This window comes from Aptenodytes patagonicus, chromosome 13, assembly GCF_965638725.1.
Source record: "Aptenodytes patagonicus chromosome 13, bAptPat1.pri.cur, whole genome shotgun sequence".
Taxonomy (NCBI): domain Eukaryota; kingdom Metazoa; phylum Chordata; class Aves; order Sphenisciformes; family Spheniscidae; genus Aptenodytes; species Aptenodytes patagonicus.
In genome coordinates, this window is record NC_134961.1 from 3,704,617 (window position 1) to 3,721,282 (window position 16,666).

General features: G+C 38.9%; 1 protein-coding gene across 10 annotated transcripts in view; it reads right to left on the bottom strand.

Moving 5' to 3' along the window:
* Nucleotides 1-1,856: 1,856 nt before the first annotated feature.
* UNKL (unk like zinc finger) overlaps nt 1,857-16,666 on the bottom strand; it is a 62,088-nt gene continuing 47,278 nt past the window's right edge. For 9 of the 10 annotated variants that reach the window (XM_076351122.1, XM_076351124.1, XM_076351123.1 and 6 more), the window contains 5 exons: nt 14,953-15,045; nt 10,083-10,313; nt 9,223-9,425; nt 8,133-8,387; nt 1,857-5,895 (listed from right to left, as the gene is read on the bottom strand). In XM_076351122.1, the coding sequence (XP_076207237.1) occupies nt 5,740-5,895; nt 8,133-8,387; nt 9,223-9,425; nt 10,083-10,313; nt 14,953-15,045 (938 nt within the window). In that variant the 3' untranslated portion in view covers nt 1,857-5,739. The remainder of the gene's footprint in view (nt 5,896-8,132; nt 8,388-9,222; nt 9,426-10,082; nt 10,314-14,952; nt 15,046-16,666) is intronic. The other variant, XM_076351121.1, reaches the window with a different exon arrangement.

Here is a 16,666-nt window from a genome sequence, read left to right on the forward strand (position 1 = left end):
TGGTCGTTGGGAGGCAGTAGTGGGTGCGGCGTGACACTCCACAGCGCATGCGCGGCGCTCCACCTTCACTATCGCGTTTTGGTCGCCGGGCGGCAGTGCGAGCGCGGCGGCCGCGCGCAACAGCGCATTCGCAGCGCTGGAACGGCAGTACCGCATTTCGGTCGCCGGGCGGCAGCAGCGAGGGCAGAGGCACGCGCCCTCGAGGCGCGGCCGCACGGCTCGTCGGGGACCGGGCGCGGCGGAAAGCCCACAGAAAAACACACGGAACTGGCAACAAAACTACGCCTCGTGCCGCGTCGTGGGGGCCGCGGCAGTAGTAAGGACTCCGCCGTGCCGCACGCGCCCGAAAGCCACGCGGCTGGCCGGCAGCCACGTCCGCGAAAACTACGCCTCCCACCATGCACCGGCAGACACCGCCCGGCCGCGGGAAGCAGCCCTCCCCGCTCTCTGACCCTGCCGACGCACCCAGAAGCCCCGGCGAGCCCTCGGCGCAGCTCCGCGCTCCGGGTCCTTACCCTCCCCCTCCTCCTGGGACACCTCGGCGGTCTTTCCTGGAGCCTCGCTCGTCGGTCTGGCAGGGAATGGTCGGTCGGTCGGTCGGCTCCTGGAGCGACGGGCTGCAGGCCCCCTTTCTGGGGCACGGAAAGGCAAAGGAGGGCCCTGGGGCAAACCGAAAGGAAAAAAAGCTGATGGTGGAGAACACCAAAAAGCACCCAGAAAACTGTGGGAGAGGGGAGAAAGCTAAACAGAGAACTTTGTGGCCCACTGCAGGACAAACATGGGGCACGGAGGCTCACCAGAAGGCACATGGGGGGCTTGGGGGCAACCCAAAATGTGAACTGAGGGTTCTGGGGCACACCCAAATGCAAACAGGGGCCACAGGGTTCCTCAAAATGTCCTCAAAATCTGAGGACATCAGAAAGCAAACCGGGAGACCCAATGGTGCACCTTGATGAAAAAGGTGGTTCCTGCAGTGCAAGTGCAAGGCCTTGGGGTGTATGAGAAGGCAAGTGGAAGACCATAAGGCATGCATCTCTACAGCTTTATTACCAGTCTACTTAGGAGTAAGTCACCATGTAAGACTCTGTGTGTGCATCTGTCTTCCCCTTCCACATTGTTGGGATTGTCTGTCCCCACCTTCGTTACTGAATTTCTCATGCAAGGACAGCATACTGTAAGCTGAGACTTTTTAGTAACTGACTTTAATTTACTTGCCTTGCCAGATGTGCAGTGGCTCTGGGGGGGGGGGGGGGGGGGGGGGAAGTCTGAAAAAGTCCTGGGTATTACCAGGAGGGATATGGATGACAGGACAAGAAGCTCCAGAAAACCTTGGTGAATCCACATCCTCGGTAGCGTATGCTGTCCCATTCTCTGCATCTTAGGAAGGACAAAGTTTTGAGCTGGAAAGGTACAAAACTACCATCCTGTATAAGGTGAGCCTAAATGGGCTGCAGTTTCTAACATCTCTAACACTGGAGGATATGAGAGGCGTGGACTGTAGAAAGAGGCGGGACTTATGTGCTCCTCCTAAACAGCATCTCTTATCACCACTACAGGATACTGGTCTAGACTTAATGGCGATAGCTCCAGCCCCGTAGGACGCTTTGTATGTTCTTAGGACATGTGGTAGCAAGAAGAATGGAATGGAAATGTGATTATGTTTTCATTACTTGGACAGCCTCTGTCTTGTAGACCATTCTGCTGAAATCAGTTTCTTTGTGTCACAGTTAAACCTCTTTTCCACTGAAACAGTAAATACCAGTCCCAGTGGTTGAAACCCTGAAATGATTAGGAATGCCATAATTAGATTGCAGAGGAAAACATATCTGTAAATTTTCGAGTCTTTAAACACAGTATAGCTCAGAAATAAAGATCAAAATTTTATTTCCATGTTGGTAATAAAAATAATTCCATGACTTCTGTAAACCATTGCATAAACGCTATAGTGTAGAAAAGTTTTAACGTGTTAACAATTTTAAACAGTTCACTGCAAGTAAATGAGTATGCATTATAAATAATATGTTTTGTATTAAGAACAATTTCATTCACAAAATCATTTCTGTCTGTACACTCAAAACATTAATGGCTTACATAAATTAATATGAGTAAAAATTCCGTATTTATTTAGGGTCTGATGATGACCACAGTTACACAAGCATAGTGTGACAGTCATAATATTACTACCTATATTTAATACTAGGATACTCTGAATGGCAATATAGAACAAAACAAGTATGTCTTTAATAATCTGCTATTCAAAGAAGACTAATAATAAGCCTATAACATGCAGCTTGGGATCTATCTGTAATTAGCATACTTCCGGTTAAATTACAGCTCCTAACTGTAAAAACCCTGAGAAATCACAATTTTAATCTATTATTCCCCAGGCTAAAATAATTGTGACAACATAACAGCATTCACATTAAAAATTATATTCTTACATAAATTAACACAGAACTTTGTCAAATACCAAAATGAATCTTGAAAATCTATTTAGTTTGCTTTTATGTATTTTGTGAATTCAGCAAATTACCGTACTGTAGTCTCGCTAAAATATAATTTTAATGTATCCAGTTTCTAGATAGCGTATATAGTACAAGGACGAATACTTACAAAGGTCAGGTTTCACTTCTGACTTCTTCCAAATAGTCCTCTCTAGTCAACTGCATATATTCCGTTATCCTCCATTTTAAAGTACTGGTGTAAAAGTACGTATTTATTTGTATTTGCAGTTGACTTGCTTTAGTAAGATACAGAAAACTTTGCTTGTAATTCCTCACAAAAAGAATTTTGTGAAGAACAACTGTATTATTTCCATATGATTGCTATGTATGGTTCAAGTGATTACCTAAGGATTCGTCTATAATTATAGCAAGCTGCCCAGTCTGAGAATTTCACACATAGGTATGTTTCTTTGGTATGTGTTTTTTGTTTCTCCACAAAATGGTTTGTTGATAGTTTTTAAATGTGTCTGTAACTCAGCACCAAAGAAACCTACAGGGAACGCCTGCAAAATTTTCAGTACTGATACTACTATAGGACACACATCTTATTTTTTCAAGATTCATCACTGTAAAACACAAAACATACAACTTTAAAAAGCAACAGACTAAACATATTAGTTAATTTCCTCTAAAAATGCAGCACATATAAACTATGAATGTCAATCTGATGATTCACACTGCAAGTGCTGTTTATGTTCCTTTTTTGTTGGTGTCATGAGATTAGGAAAATCGCCTGTTACTACCAAAGAAAAAGGGACCAAAAAATAGCCCTAGGACATAGGCAAATGCACTAAAATACACATGAAGAACTATAAACTTTGACAAGACAGCACAAAACCACGCTTCTGTATCTCGTGGGTAACAAATGTCACATAGCTGCATATGGCCTAAGCTGGTTTCTTCTAAAATACCAAAGCAAAAATTTTCACTAAGATATTTCTAAACATTTTTGTGAGCACAATGGTTGCAGAATGCTGTTCCACACTAAATGAATATAGTAAACCGGTGTCCAAAATAACTTCTTGTTTGAAAAATATGTAGCGTAATTTCAAACTATAATTAACACATTATTCTTTGATTTACTCACTGTTTAAAAAAAAAACAACCCAACAACCCTTACATAACTAAGTTTGCTTTAGTCCAAAATACTGTTAAGGTTCAAAAATCAGTCTTTGTCATAGACTGCACAGATGTAAAAAATACATTTATACCTACAGCCAAACTTGGTGATCCGAGTTCCTTTTTTAAAAAGTCTAAAGCTGGCTACACCTTTAAAACGGCAGTACCTTATTTTAGGACAGAAAAGTGTGTTTGAAAATGCAAATACAGTCCAATTTTATACTTTTCTCGGTACAAACGTTTTAGAGAAACTGTGTTAAAGTCAACAAAATCACATTATTAAGCCCAACTTTGGTCTTTAAAGTGATCTTCAGACAAAATTTTGAAACAGAGGCAAGTAGAAATGTACTTAATATTTTATCCTACTTCTCCCTTCCCAAAAGGTCTCCAACATTCCTGCAGATCGATGTGTCTTAGGAAAGCAGCGACAAGTCTGTACGTTTAGTTCTTACAGAAAATGTGTAATGATTTTTTGCTAACTCAAGCCTTTGTACAAAGAACGCTAAAACCCAAAGGAGATAGTGATTTCAGTACTATTGGCTTGGGCCCTTTATTTAATGCTGACACAGTTCTAAAAGCTCTATTTCGACAATAAGAATTTTAGTATACATCTTTTTTTTTGTTTTAGCATGACTGAAATTTAAATAGATTAACTCTTTGCTGCCTGTGTGAACTCACTTTTTGTACTCAATACAGTAATACGGAGATACAAATCATGTAACACAGTAGTAGGTCATTTCAATCTAAGTTGTACTAGTGTCACACCTGAATTTAACAGAAAAAGGAGTAACGCAGGCAATTATTCCATGTAAGAAAAGTAAAAATATACAGTATTAACATGCAGTAATTAACTTCTGTTGAATTGCATGTTCCCACCTACCAGGATGAAGTAAGGATATTACCACCTTTTAAAAGAATCACTGTGTCAAAGTGCCACTGCCTGATTACATACTTAAATAATTTTGTAGTTCCTTTCAAACATGCATTACTTCATTACTGAAAAAAGTGTATTTTAAAATATTTATAAAAGCAAGAGATGTATTCTAGTTATTGTGAAATTGTTCAATACAAAATTAAGCAATAGAAATTATTTGCAAAATTCTTCTTTTATGTTTTCTGCCATTTTATAGGATATTGGGCATAGGCACTTGGTAATATTATATATATATCATATCTGCTCCCAATGAGTACCACACAGGTTAGGAGATGTACAAAAACTTTAAGACTACAAACATCCAAACTGAGGGAAATATGCAAATGCACAGTTGTTTACTAAAACTGATCTGTTTCACAAAATTAAAAACATGTCTTTGAATATGAAAGCATACGTGCCTCACTGTTTTTGTCTCCGCTGGTACATTTATAAATACTACAGTATGCAGTTAACTTATAAATTGTAAAAAAAACTAGGTAAGTTGTCATTTCTATTTAATCATATTGTCATCTAACAGTAAAACCATGTGAAATATTTTAAATTCACAGTACACATAACTCATTATTGCATATTAAAAAATAAACATAAGACCTAGAAAGCAGCTTGAAGCAATTTACAACAGATCTTCTAACAAAACACAATAATTAAAAAGTGCTTTTATATTAATCAGAGTTTTTCAAACATCCAAGTAAACATAGTGTTAGACCGATTCCAAAATACTGGCTCTGGCATTCCACACACAACAGACATGGCAAAGGGACCATTTGTACTGTTGAGTGTGTAGTTACTGTACCTATGTATCCATCTTCTGTTAATGAAAATAACAGGTATAAACACTTCATTCAGGCATTATGGTAACATTTATACAAAGTGATTACAGTGCAAATGAACCTAAGTAGCTTGTGCACTAGGAGTGCAAGTGGAAGTCAGAAAAGGCTGTGATGGGATTGGAGGGTAATGAAAGAACCTCAAGACTATAGAACCTCATCAAATGACTGAAGTTGATAGGTAAAGGTGAGCAAGCCTTATTCTCTATCTTAAAGCAACTAAGTTTCGCACATCAAAATGGAAATCAGTCTAGCACTATTAAATGAATTAATTATGAGTGATACAATTCTTATACAAAATACAAAACAAAAATTATTTAATTCATAAACATGATATGAGTATTATGCCTGTATGCTACCACAGATTTTTTTTTTTCTTGCAGCAGGGACATTCTTCTTGTGCAGCTGCACAGTGATCACAAAGTACATAATGTTGACATGGATTCAGGATAATACTACCATCACCTTCCTGACATACGATACACTTCTTTGACTGAAGCTGAAAAATCACCTGTAAAAAGATTATTGCACTCAGTAAAAACGATTCCAAAGTATACAGTTGCATTCTAGCAGCTTTACGCTTAGCTGTCCCGAATAAACTTCTAATTTAACAACACAAAGGACAATGTTTTTGTATGACAGATAGCTGAATTGAGGGGTTGTAAGATCAGAGCATGCACAACCTTTAAAGTAGCAGCTAGAGGAGTATAGGTGCTTTTAGAAAGGAAAATATCTAGAATTGAACCTCTGGACTGAAGTTTTCCTGCATAATTGGGATGAGTGATGCAAACAAGCAAAAACAAAAAAAGAGGAAATAAGCCTTTTTCGTTGTCATATACTCCCTCATTTTGCCATTTCAAACCACTGTTACATTTTCTCATGCCATGGGAGATGTTCGCATTAGGACAAAATGGAAGCATCCCAAATGTGCGATAGAATAAAGCTACTGATAGAGACTTTGGGGAGGATGTTACAACTTTAAATAAATGTCTCCATGTGATAAGCCACATCAACCCTATTAAGGAACAAGAACTGAAAAGCATCTAAAAGCCATGTTAATTTTTGAAGAGCAAGACATGGTTCGGGCTAAGAACCCAGAATGCTATGTATGGCACTGCCTAAGACAGCAGCTTTCTCCTGGAAGGAAGAGGTAGGTGAGAAGAGGCCACAGTGGTAAAGGAAATCTGAGAAACTGAGGAGCTGGAAAAGGTGGTAATGGTTCTGATCACTCCAGCCTGGCCGAGATTACTTCCATTCCAGGTTGTAATGACTTTTTTGGTAAGAGATCCCAAGACTCTTTTGCTCCTTTTTAAAATCCCTTAGGAGAAAAACAATAGTGGTCCCTAATGCAATCCAGAATCCCATAAATGTACTCGATAACAGGAGCCTGGTAACTAGCAAGTCTTGTCCTCGTCCACCTGCTTTATTGACAAAGACTTAAATTATATTTTAAACTCTTCTAAAGAGAGCCTAGCTTTTTTTTCAAGGCTGTAGTTCATACTGATACAGATGGCACTGGACAGGAGGTGCACTGAGACAGAGAAGACACTGCTGAACTCAAATAGGTACTAGAATATGGCAGACTGTCCCAGTAGTGAAAAAAAATCTTTTTGTCTAGACAGTCCCATCACAGTCAAAACAAAACAGCAAGAATTGATGTCATATGTGGTGTCACTGCCCTTTGAGATTGCAGGGGAGAAAGCAATGTGAAACCAAGTTGTGCCCAGCAAGGTTTGAAGTATGGTGCCTGGAGCAGTGCATGGTCATTATTATCTTCCTTGATGTGCTCAGAGGAGTGGCACCTGACATTCCCAGCTTTGAGAGCCCTGAGAAATGCCCTCAATCTGGCAGTGAAAGAGCATCCTAAATTTTGGCAGAAACTGAGTCTGGATTTGAAAGAAGGTGAAATACAGCAATATGCCACTAAGGTGATTAAGAGACTGAAGCATCTGATATACGAGGAGAGGCTGAAAGAGCTGGGATTGTTTAGCCTTGAAAAGAGATGGCATCTTACTGGTGTGTATAAATACCTGATGGGAGGGAGTAAAAGAGATATGGACAGACTCTTCTCAGTGATATCCAGTGAAAGAAGAGGGAACAGGCACAAACTAAAATACAGAAAATTCCACATAGACATAAGAAAAAACTTTTCTTACTGTGAGTGTGGTCAAACACTGGAAAAGGTTGCCCACAGAGGTGGTAGATTCTCCATCCTTGGAGATACTCAAAACGCTACCGGGCAAGGCCCTGAGCAACCTGCTCGAGTTGACCCTGCTTTGAGCAGGGAGTTGGACTGGATGATCTCCAGAGGTCCCTTCTAATGTCAGTGATTCTATGCTCCAAGTCTGTACTGGCCTGTCTGACTACACAAACTCCTAGCAGGGAACCTCACCACCTACCTTCTAAACAAGTGAAAACATGTAACTATTTTCATTTATTTAGCACAACTATTTTTATTTATTTAGGTAGTGCCCAAAACATTGAGGGTACAAGTTGGCATTAAATCTTCTTTTAATCACCGCAAGAATTCTTGTGAATCACTTGTAATTTGTTCTGATAGCTGATCGAAAACTTAGAAGAATCCATTAGGTTGAGAAATCTGAACCATCCTCTATTCCAGAAAAATAGACTTAACACGGAGAGCAATGTCGCTCCTTGAAATGAAACCTGGCATAAATATGTCATTAAAGGTTACTGAGCTGCCAGTTTCAGTTAATCAAAAATAGTTATGCAGATGAAGAAACTCACCTCATCTATTGTTTCTAAATCTAAGTGCAGCCGATTTTGTAAGGAACGAAGTTTTGGCAAGGATATCTTTTCTATATCTCCATAGTTTTTCATATAAGGTAATGTAGTAGATAGACAAGCAGCTAATTGCACCTTCAGCTTTTTTAATTTATGTTCCACTTCCTCCTTCTTCTGAAGAGCGAGTTGTTTGTCTGCATCTGCGATGTTAGCACGTTCTTTTGCTTCTTGAGCCTCTTTCTGCCATGCATCACATGCCTAGGAGAAAGAGATTTCCAGAATATAAAAAATAAATTTTTTAAATTAACAACAGAAGAGCAAATTCAAAAGCCTTCAAAGATGCAGGTAATCTCTAATTTTAGACATAACAATGCATTTATTGTCAATTTAACACTTCTCCCTACTTATCCTACCTTCTAGTTAACAACTCTTCTTGTTTTGTCTTAATGTAATTTTTAGGTATGTCACTGTTACTTGTCTGTAAACAGCTAGAAGTCTTTTTGGAGCTCTATAAATGGAACACATTGGAAATGTTAAATTCATAATTTAATGTCAAGAGACATCAAAACCTATCAAAATTTAGTACAGCTACTTAGCTACTCCTTGTCACAGAGAGAACGACATGAGGAGAAGAAAAGAACTACAGAAAATGCACTAGAATGGCAGTTATCAACAACCTCAGTTTGACTGCTGAGATGGCTAGATACTGTCCAGGTACACTACACAACCACAGCTGCTGGCAAGCCTCTACTTTTTATGCGTGCTTATCATCTGAAAGAGGTACAGGAGGGAATGTATGTCTTTAGTTACTTAAACATCAAGATACATTGCTGTTCAACCCTATCCTGAATATGTGTAAGTGTCCCTGTCTAGACAGGCAGATCAACTTCCAGAAAATAAATTGCCCTTTAAAAAGCTCAGTTTTCTTTATGCCACTAGCTCATTTTGAGGATGGAAAAAACATTCCTTTGACAGATTGTAATAAAACTCTGGGTCCAAGGATAAGAAGGTATGTAAAAAGGAAAAGCACTAGAGGCTGCTTGTTTGTTACAAAAAAAAAAAAAAAAATTAGTATTACCATAAATTAGCATACCTGTTTTACTTGTTGCCAAGATTCTTCCCATTGTTTTAGTTTTCTCTTGGCATCATCAAGTTCCTGTCTAACTCGATTTAGTTCATTCCCACTGGTGTTTGAACTTATTGAGGGGGTAGTGCCACTGCTTAGTACTGGGGATGGACTAGGAGAGAAACTCCCTGTTACAAAGTCCCAGATGCTCCCCGTAACACCATTTAAACCTGTAAAACAAAGGCAGAAAAAATCATCATTCTGCACACACTGCTGCAAAATGTTTCACATGCAGAACAAAACAGATGTGCCACATACGCAAAAATTATACTTTTATCTGCAAGACTCAAAACATTATTTCACTACCTTCAGAAATGTGACAGTCTGGAAAATGTTTACATTATTTAGAACAATTCAGGAGACTTACCATATTTTTTTTTCTTGCCGCTTTTAATAAAAGACAGTACAGTCCATAAAAGGAGAAGGAAGAGTGGGAATTCATTTATGTACAAAAAGCTTTGTTCCTAGCAGCTCATACATCGTTTTAATTCTTCCTCTTTCTCTGTTTTATATTTTCCTTTAGCAAAATGCTGCAGCTACAATGCATTCCTGGTGCCTGTATGCCAACTGCTCTATTTTACCCCTTTCAAACGCCTCTGTAAATATCTCCTTTTCCAAGAATTCTTTTTTTCCCTTCACTAGGAACGGAAGTTCACTCCTTGAACTTTCTCCCACATACAACTCCATTATCAGTAGTGTTATCAATAGCTAGGCTTTGTTGTCCAGATTAAGTCGTAAGAAATGTGCAAAGCCTTGAACTGAACATTTCTTACCTGCCATTGAGTTCCCTCTTACAATTCACAAAGTGCAGCCTTCAACTTACTTACCTAAAGAGTTGTGAGAAGAGGCTGAGGTGCCTAACATACTATGTTCTGTCTTCAAAGGCTGAAGCTGCTGGTGGTGAGGAGCCGTAGTGGATGAAAGAAAAGACTGAGACAGCGATTGTGAAAGAGAACTGAGTGGAGAGGTTGAAAGGGATGATGAAGAATGTAAAGATGAGGAACGAACAAGAGAACCTGGAATATTGACAGGTGCTGAACTTCCCAGTAATCTTTGACCTATGTATGCATTAGGGGGTAAAAAAAAAAAAAAAGTATTAGTTCCAAAGCAGTACACCACTCTCTGTAAGTATTTTTCTGAAAAATGTATCAAATGTAAATTAAATTATATATTCAAATACCTTCCATTAAAAAAGAAATCTTTATTTATCTCCTATTGCAAAAATGTTTTTTAAATTGAACACTTGGAAGTAGTTTTCCAAGTGCCAAGAAAACAGAATTTGTAGCTTTACAAAGCAGTGGCCTCATCTGCAGCTACAAACAGAGAGAGAAACACTTTTCATATCAAGTTATTTGACTTACTCATTTTTACAGCCAACAACTAACACAAGTGGAGAAACTGACTGAAACTTAAAGGATTAAGAAAAATTTGGTTTTTATTTTTATTTTAATATATAAACTAGAGTTGAGCAAGTGAGACTACATACCTTGAAAATCAAGGTATGATTGACATAGCTCAATTTCTTTCCTCTACATACTTTTGCTTTTGTTCAGTAGATTTTAAACATCAAATATACTTAACTCTCTATAAAAACTGTGTTTGAAACAAAGTAAAAATTAATAATTCAGTCAAACAAATTCATTGTTCATAATTTCCCAAAATAATGATGATGATAAAAAATAGGTATTAAAAAAAGGATGTTCAATCATGCAATTACTTAAATAGACATGCACAGATGCAGTGCATTTTCCTGGTCAGGAAACAGTTCAGTATTTACTGTGAAGATTTTATTCATCAATATGTTTGAATAGCAACTAAAAATGACATCACATTTTCTTCAGAAAAATATAGCAGTCAAGTGATTATACTTAAAGCAAGGGTCATGATTCTAGTTTTCTGGTTTTGCTTAAAACAGGTGAATTCACGTCATCAGAGAAAACATCATTCCTTTTAGAAGTATTTCAAAACAAAAAGACGGGGATGCTCATTATAAGCTGCATTGCCACAATGTCTTCAAAAAAATGTATCTTGAAATACTCAGCAAATGTTACCAAGGTCAGCCTCATGACCAACTACATGAGGAGGATACAGGACAGACATATAACCACAGACGTACATAATATACCAGACAATAAATGTACACCGCTCTTCGCAAGAGGAGTAACAAAGCAACAAAGTAAAGGGAGTTTAGTTAAAAAATCTGGCCAAGTAAGAATTGTCTTAAAAATTAAGAGCCAAAGTAAAGCCCCCAGACAAACACTGTATGAAATGGTAGCAGAACCACCATCTCTTTTCTGGTTCTTAAAGTAGTCTTCAAATCCAGTTGAATTTTGACAAATACAGTCTTGCCTGCGTGTCTTGAGTTTAAGGGAGAGGACCCACGCTGGAGTAGGGACAAGTGTGAGGAGGAAGGAGCGGCAAAGAGGAACTGTTATGAACTGACTGCTACCCCCCATTCCCCATTCCCCTGCACTGCTTGGGATGGGAAGGGAGAGGTAGAAGAGCTGGGAATGAAGTTGAGCCTGGGGAAAAGGTGGTGGGGGGTTATTTTAGTTTTTCTCTTTGTTTCTCACCATCCAATTCTATTTTAATTGGCAATAAATTAATTTTCCCCAAGTCAAGTCTGTTTTGCCCGTGACAGCAACTGGTAAGTGATCTCTCTGTCTTTATCTTGACCCACAAGCTTTTTCATCTTACTTTCTCCCCCTGTCCCGTTGAGGAGGGGTAGTTAGAGAGCAGCTGGATGGGTGTCTGGCTACCCACCAAGGTCAACCTATTACACTGCATGAACTATCCTCCACATACAAATAAAATTGGTTACAGCTTTCCTTCCTGTTCCATACTTCCTGGTACTTCCAATGAAGCATAATCATTCCTGCAGCATAGAACAAGGCAGTAAATGAAATACCACTCAAACTAACTATAGCATCAGGAGAATTGTTGAGCGTGACATCACTAGCAGAGAAACAAATTTGAAATTGCACACATTATCAGTTTCTTTCCAGGTCTGTATGAAGGGGAATATCATGAACAATAATGGAAAACATTAGTAGATAACATATAAACTGTTCTGGTGAAGGAACAACCTGTTGGCATCATCACTGGACAGAAAATTGTAAGTCAATCAACCAAAATAAATATAAAGCCCTAAAACCTCTGAAGATATTCCCACTAATATTATTGACGAGAATCTACATAAAACTAGATAACTACCTATTGAGACTCTAACATTTTGGGTCATTCTGTATGGATCCCCTAATAACCTGAAGTATAAAGGTACCACAAATACAGCCTCTATAACAAAGAACCACCTTGGGAGAAAACACAGTCAAAGTGGGAGGGGCTCCAGAGCTTGTAGCACTGTTGTCAAGATCTCAGAAATTAGTATTTGGTGTAAGAAACTTCTTAATCGGTGTGATCCAGCACTGGTTTCTTCTAGCTCTTGCTATCAATAATGAAGCCACTGCTACAATCTGCCTAGATCTACTTGATGCCAAAACATCACCACCACCAAATGTGAATTGTAAACTGCCTCCCCAAATGCTCTACTCAGATCTGAAGACAGAAGCATGTCACCAGTCACTTTATGTGAGGCATCTTCTGCCCACCTTCAAATGAGTGAGCTGATGAAGTGAAAAAGTCTATTTCAAACCAAGTGACTTTCCTGAATTCTGTGTTTGCTCTGAAGCTTCATGTATCCACACACTACTGGGCTAATAAAATTAGGGATCTTGCCTAGAACTGTCCCCTTTCACTGCAAAGGAAGCACTTGGAGGAGGAAAAGTTTGAAGCAGAATCTCTCTGGATATCTGTGTTATTTCTGAAAATAAGCAACTTACTGTTGCTTATAATATATGCTTTCCTAAGGAAGGCGGGGCACTTGATGTTCACTTGGGTCAAAATGGTTTTCATGCCTTACGACAGAGTCTTGAATCTGTAATACTTGGGTACTGTCCTATCCACTGCGGTCCCAATGACAGCTTACATATTCCAACAACATCAAATATATCTGTTGTGTTTTAACCCAGCAGACAGCTAAACATCACACAGCCGTTCGCTCACTCCCCGCCCCCCGCCCCGAGTGGGATGGGGGAGAGAACCGGGGAGAAAAAAGTAAAATTCATGGGTTGAGATAAAGACAGTTTAATAGGACAGAAAAGGAGGGAAAATAATAATGATAAAAGAATATACAAAATAAGTGATGCACAATGCAATTGCTCACCAACTGCCGACCGATGCCCAGCCCGTCCCCGAGCAGTGATCGCCACCCCCCGGCCAACTCCCCCCCAGTTTATATACTGAGCATGACATCATGTGATATGGAATATCCCTTTGGCCAGTTGGGGTCAGCAGTCCTGGCTGTGCCCCCTCCCAGCTTCTCGCTGGCAGGGCATGAGAAGCTGAAAAGTCCTTGACTAGTGTAAGCACTACTTAGCAAAAACTAAAACATCAGTGTGTTATCAACAATATTCTCATACTAAATCAAAAACACAGCACTATACCAGCTACTAGGAAGAAAATTAACTCTATCCCAGCTGAAACCCGGACATATCTGTATATTCTGTTAAATTCTGTAATATCTGTTAAAGCCAGTGCACTGAAGAGATAATAATTATCTTAAAGAAAGAAAAATTGCATAATGTATAGAGACACTAAGTGCAAGCTTTTCTTCTTCGAGCAACAGTCAGCAATAATAAACTGGGGCGCAGCTATAGTTGTTTTACCCTTTGCGTCTAGAGCCAAAGGGCAAGAAGGACATGGCAGGAACACATTTGCAATCCAAGAATACAGTTTTGTTTGCACAAGTGGAAGCTTAACACATATGCACAACCAACTTAATAATCACTGTAGACCTCCTTCAAAGAAACGCTAGCAAAACAGATATCAGAAAATAAATGAAAGTATTATAAAAAGTCTGTTATCTTGCTCTATGCCTCTCAGAGGAATATGATAATGAAATTATAGTTCCTCAGTTTTCACTTCCTGTTTTTCTTTTTCTCTCGATTATTTTCCCTTTTCTACTTTCAGAAAGAAAAGGTGGCATTTTAATTTCTTAATGTTCTCCCCTTCATCCTTCCTCCCTGCTGTCTCTTCCCTGCACTGCTCTCCTTTGCTACATCTTCCTCTCCTCTCCTTTCCCAGAAGAGGCCAAATGGCTCAATACTTCCCAACAGACCTTCAACTAAATTCCTCCTTCCAGGCTAGATTGATAGAAAGATTAAATCCCTAACTTGCAAGTATTAAAGTCCTAAATGTTGCTAGCTCCTTCTCCTCAAGAATTGTCCCCACTCCCCCTCTCAGCGACCACCTAACCACGGAAGTACTTTTCGGTCCCCACAGCACATACTGCCTGCTGTCAGACATTTGCAGCACTCAATATGCAGGCAGTCAAGCTCAAGCATCATGCCTTCTTGTAAATGCATGCAAGTCCTTCCATCAACTATTATGCCCATGGGCCCAAGTCATTAAGCATGTTAAAAAAAACCACCAAAAAACGTTTAATAGACTGGTCCCTTGCAAAATACAGACAGGATGATAGCAGTGCAATCTCTTTACACCACAAAGTTAAACAGCTGGAACAAAACTGAGGACTTCAAAGTCTTTGCCGTCTGTAACTATTTTGACGAGTAAAAGTTTACAAAGGTAAGAAAGAAAGATATTTTAAATGAGTATAATTTTACAAATTGGACCTCTTACTTGCTAATCCAAGGTCACTGCCTTCTTGATCTTCTAATTCTCTATCTATGGATGCGACGTTCACATCATTAAAATGCAAATCTAAAGCAGAACCTGTTAAACAAAACATTGTATCAATGAATTATCCTTGAATTATCCACAAAACTACCATGATGGCTGAAATGAGGAAACTTTATTTGACTATTTTTGTTAGTGCTTCCATCACAGAACCGTTTTGCATCTAGGTCATGATCTTAAGCATACTACAGACACACAGCGAAGGATATCCTCTGTATTTCCTAAAAGGGAAAACTTTCATATATAAACTATTACAGCTCTTTAAGCTGGTGAGATGAACAGAGGATAATGGAGAGGTGGCTATCTATCTGGATTTTCAATAAATCTGTGTCACCTGTTGTGCTTAGATGTATGTCAACAGAAAAAGAGGAAAAATAAAATTTGGATACCTATGTAAATGTATTTTTTATTATTATTGAATAAAACCAGGTATTATATCTGAAGAAAGGCACTGTAAATGCCCCTTACAACAGTTAGCCGTTGGGGTAACTGAGTTACATATCAGGGCATACAGATGTAAGGAATGTCAGAATATTAAAATGAAAACGTGCAATATTTTAAAATAAATAAAAATCAAAATAATTATTTCCTTTCTACTCAACAGTTAGACTGCCTTTGATTTTAAGGCTTACGTCAGTCTAAACTTTCTCTGGGCAATGTCATGAAAAAGTTCTTATCAGTATACTTCTTACTAGGTCCACTGCTTATGAAGTGTTAGAAGATGGATATTTTTTCCCTTCTTCCTCTTAACTTCTTTTCTGCACAGAAAAGGGTGTAATTAGGGAATTTATCCCTCTGTACCTATACTTTAACTAATGTTGAACAACTGCACAGTCAGGAAGACAGGAGAGAAGTCTGAATAAATACTGATTTTACAGGTAGGAAAGTGACTATCTATCCCAGTCACTGTGGTCAGTGATAGTGATCACCTTTGTAAAGAATTTTTAGATTTTTATGTTGAAAATCATTATTAAAAACTGGCACAAAGCCTAAATGAGTTGAAAAGGAACAAACAGAAATAAAAGATACACTGGCTTGTGTAAAAGTTTCCAGAAGATCCAAAAAGGATCTCTTGATCCCTTTGGAATTAGACTGATTCCTCTCCCATAGCCTAGTCGTAAACATTAGGCATTGTAAACTGCAGAAAATCTTTGGCAGAAGTACTAGACAGTTGTAAAAGTGCTAAAAGTCAGAAAATGAAAGGACCATTTGGATCATTAATACACGATCAGTGCAGTGTTATTACGTAGAGGCGTTTTCTAATGTTGACTAGGCTATCTAACAGACTCCACAGTCTCGAAGTTCCACATAATACATAAAGGGAGTTACTGACCTAGAAGCAGGATCCACAGAACAGTGCTCAGCAGGAAGCTGCCTAAGCTGTCCAGAACAAAACACCAGCCAAGAGATAAAGTTCACATACACAATGACATTCATGACAAAGATACCTGAGAGTTAACATAGCTCTTTGTGAAGAGTTACTAGCCTGGGTCTCAAAAGCAACACAACTTTATTAGTATGGAGTTGTCCCCAAACAATAATCCTTATCTTTCAGCAGTACTGACAAAGCAGCTTGGTGTCCAACAGTCAGAGGGAGGAAGCTCTCTCTGCATCGTCATTTTGGCCTGAAGGGCTATGCCCTAGCTTTTCAAAGTTT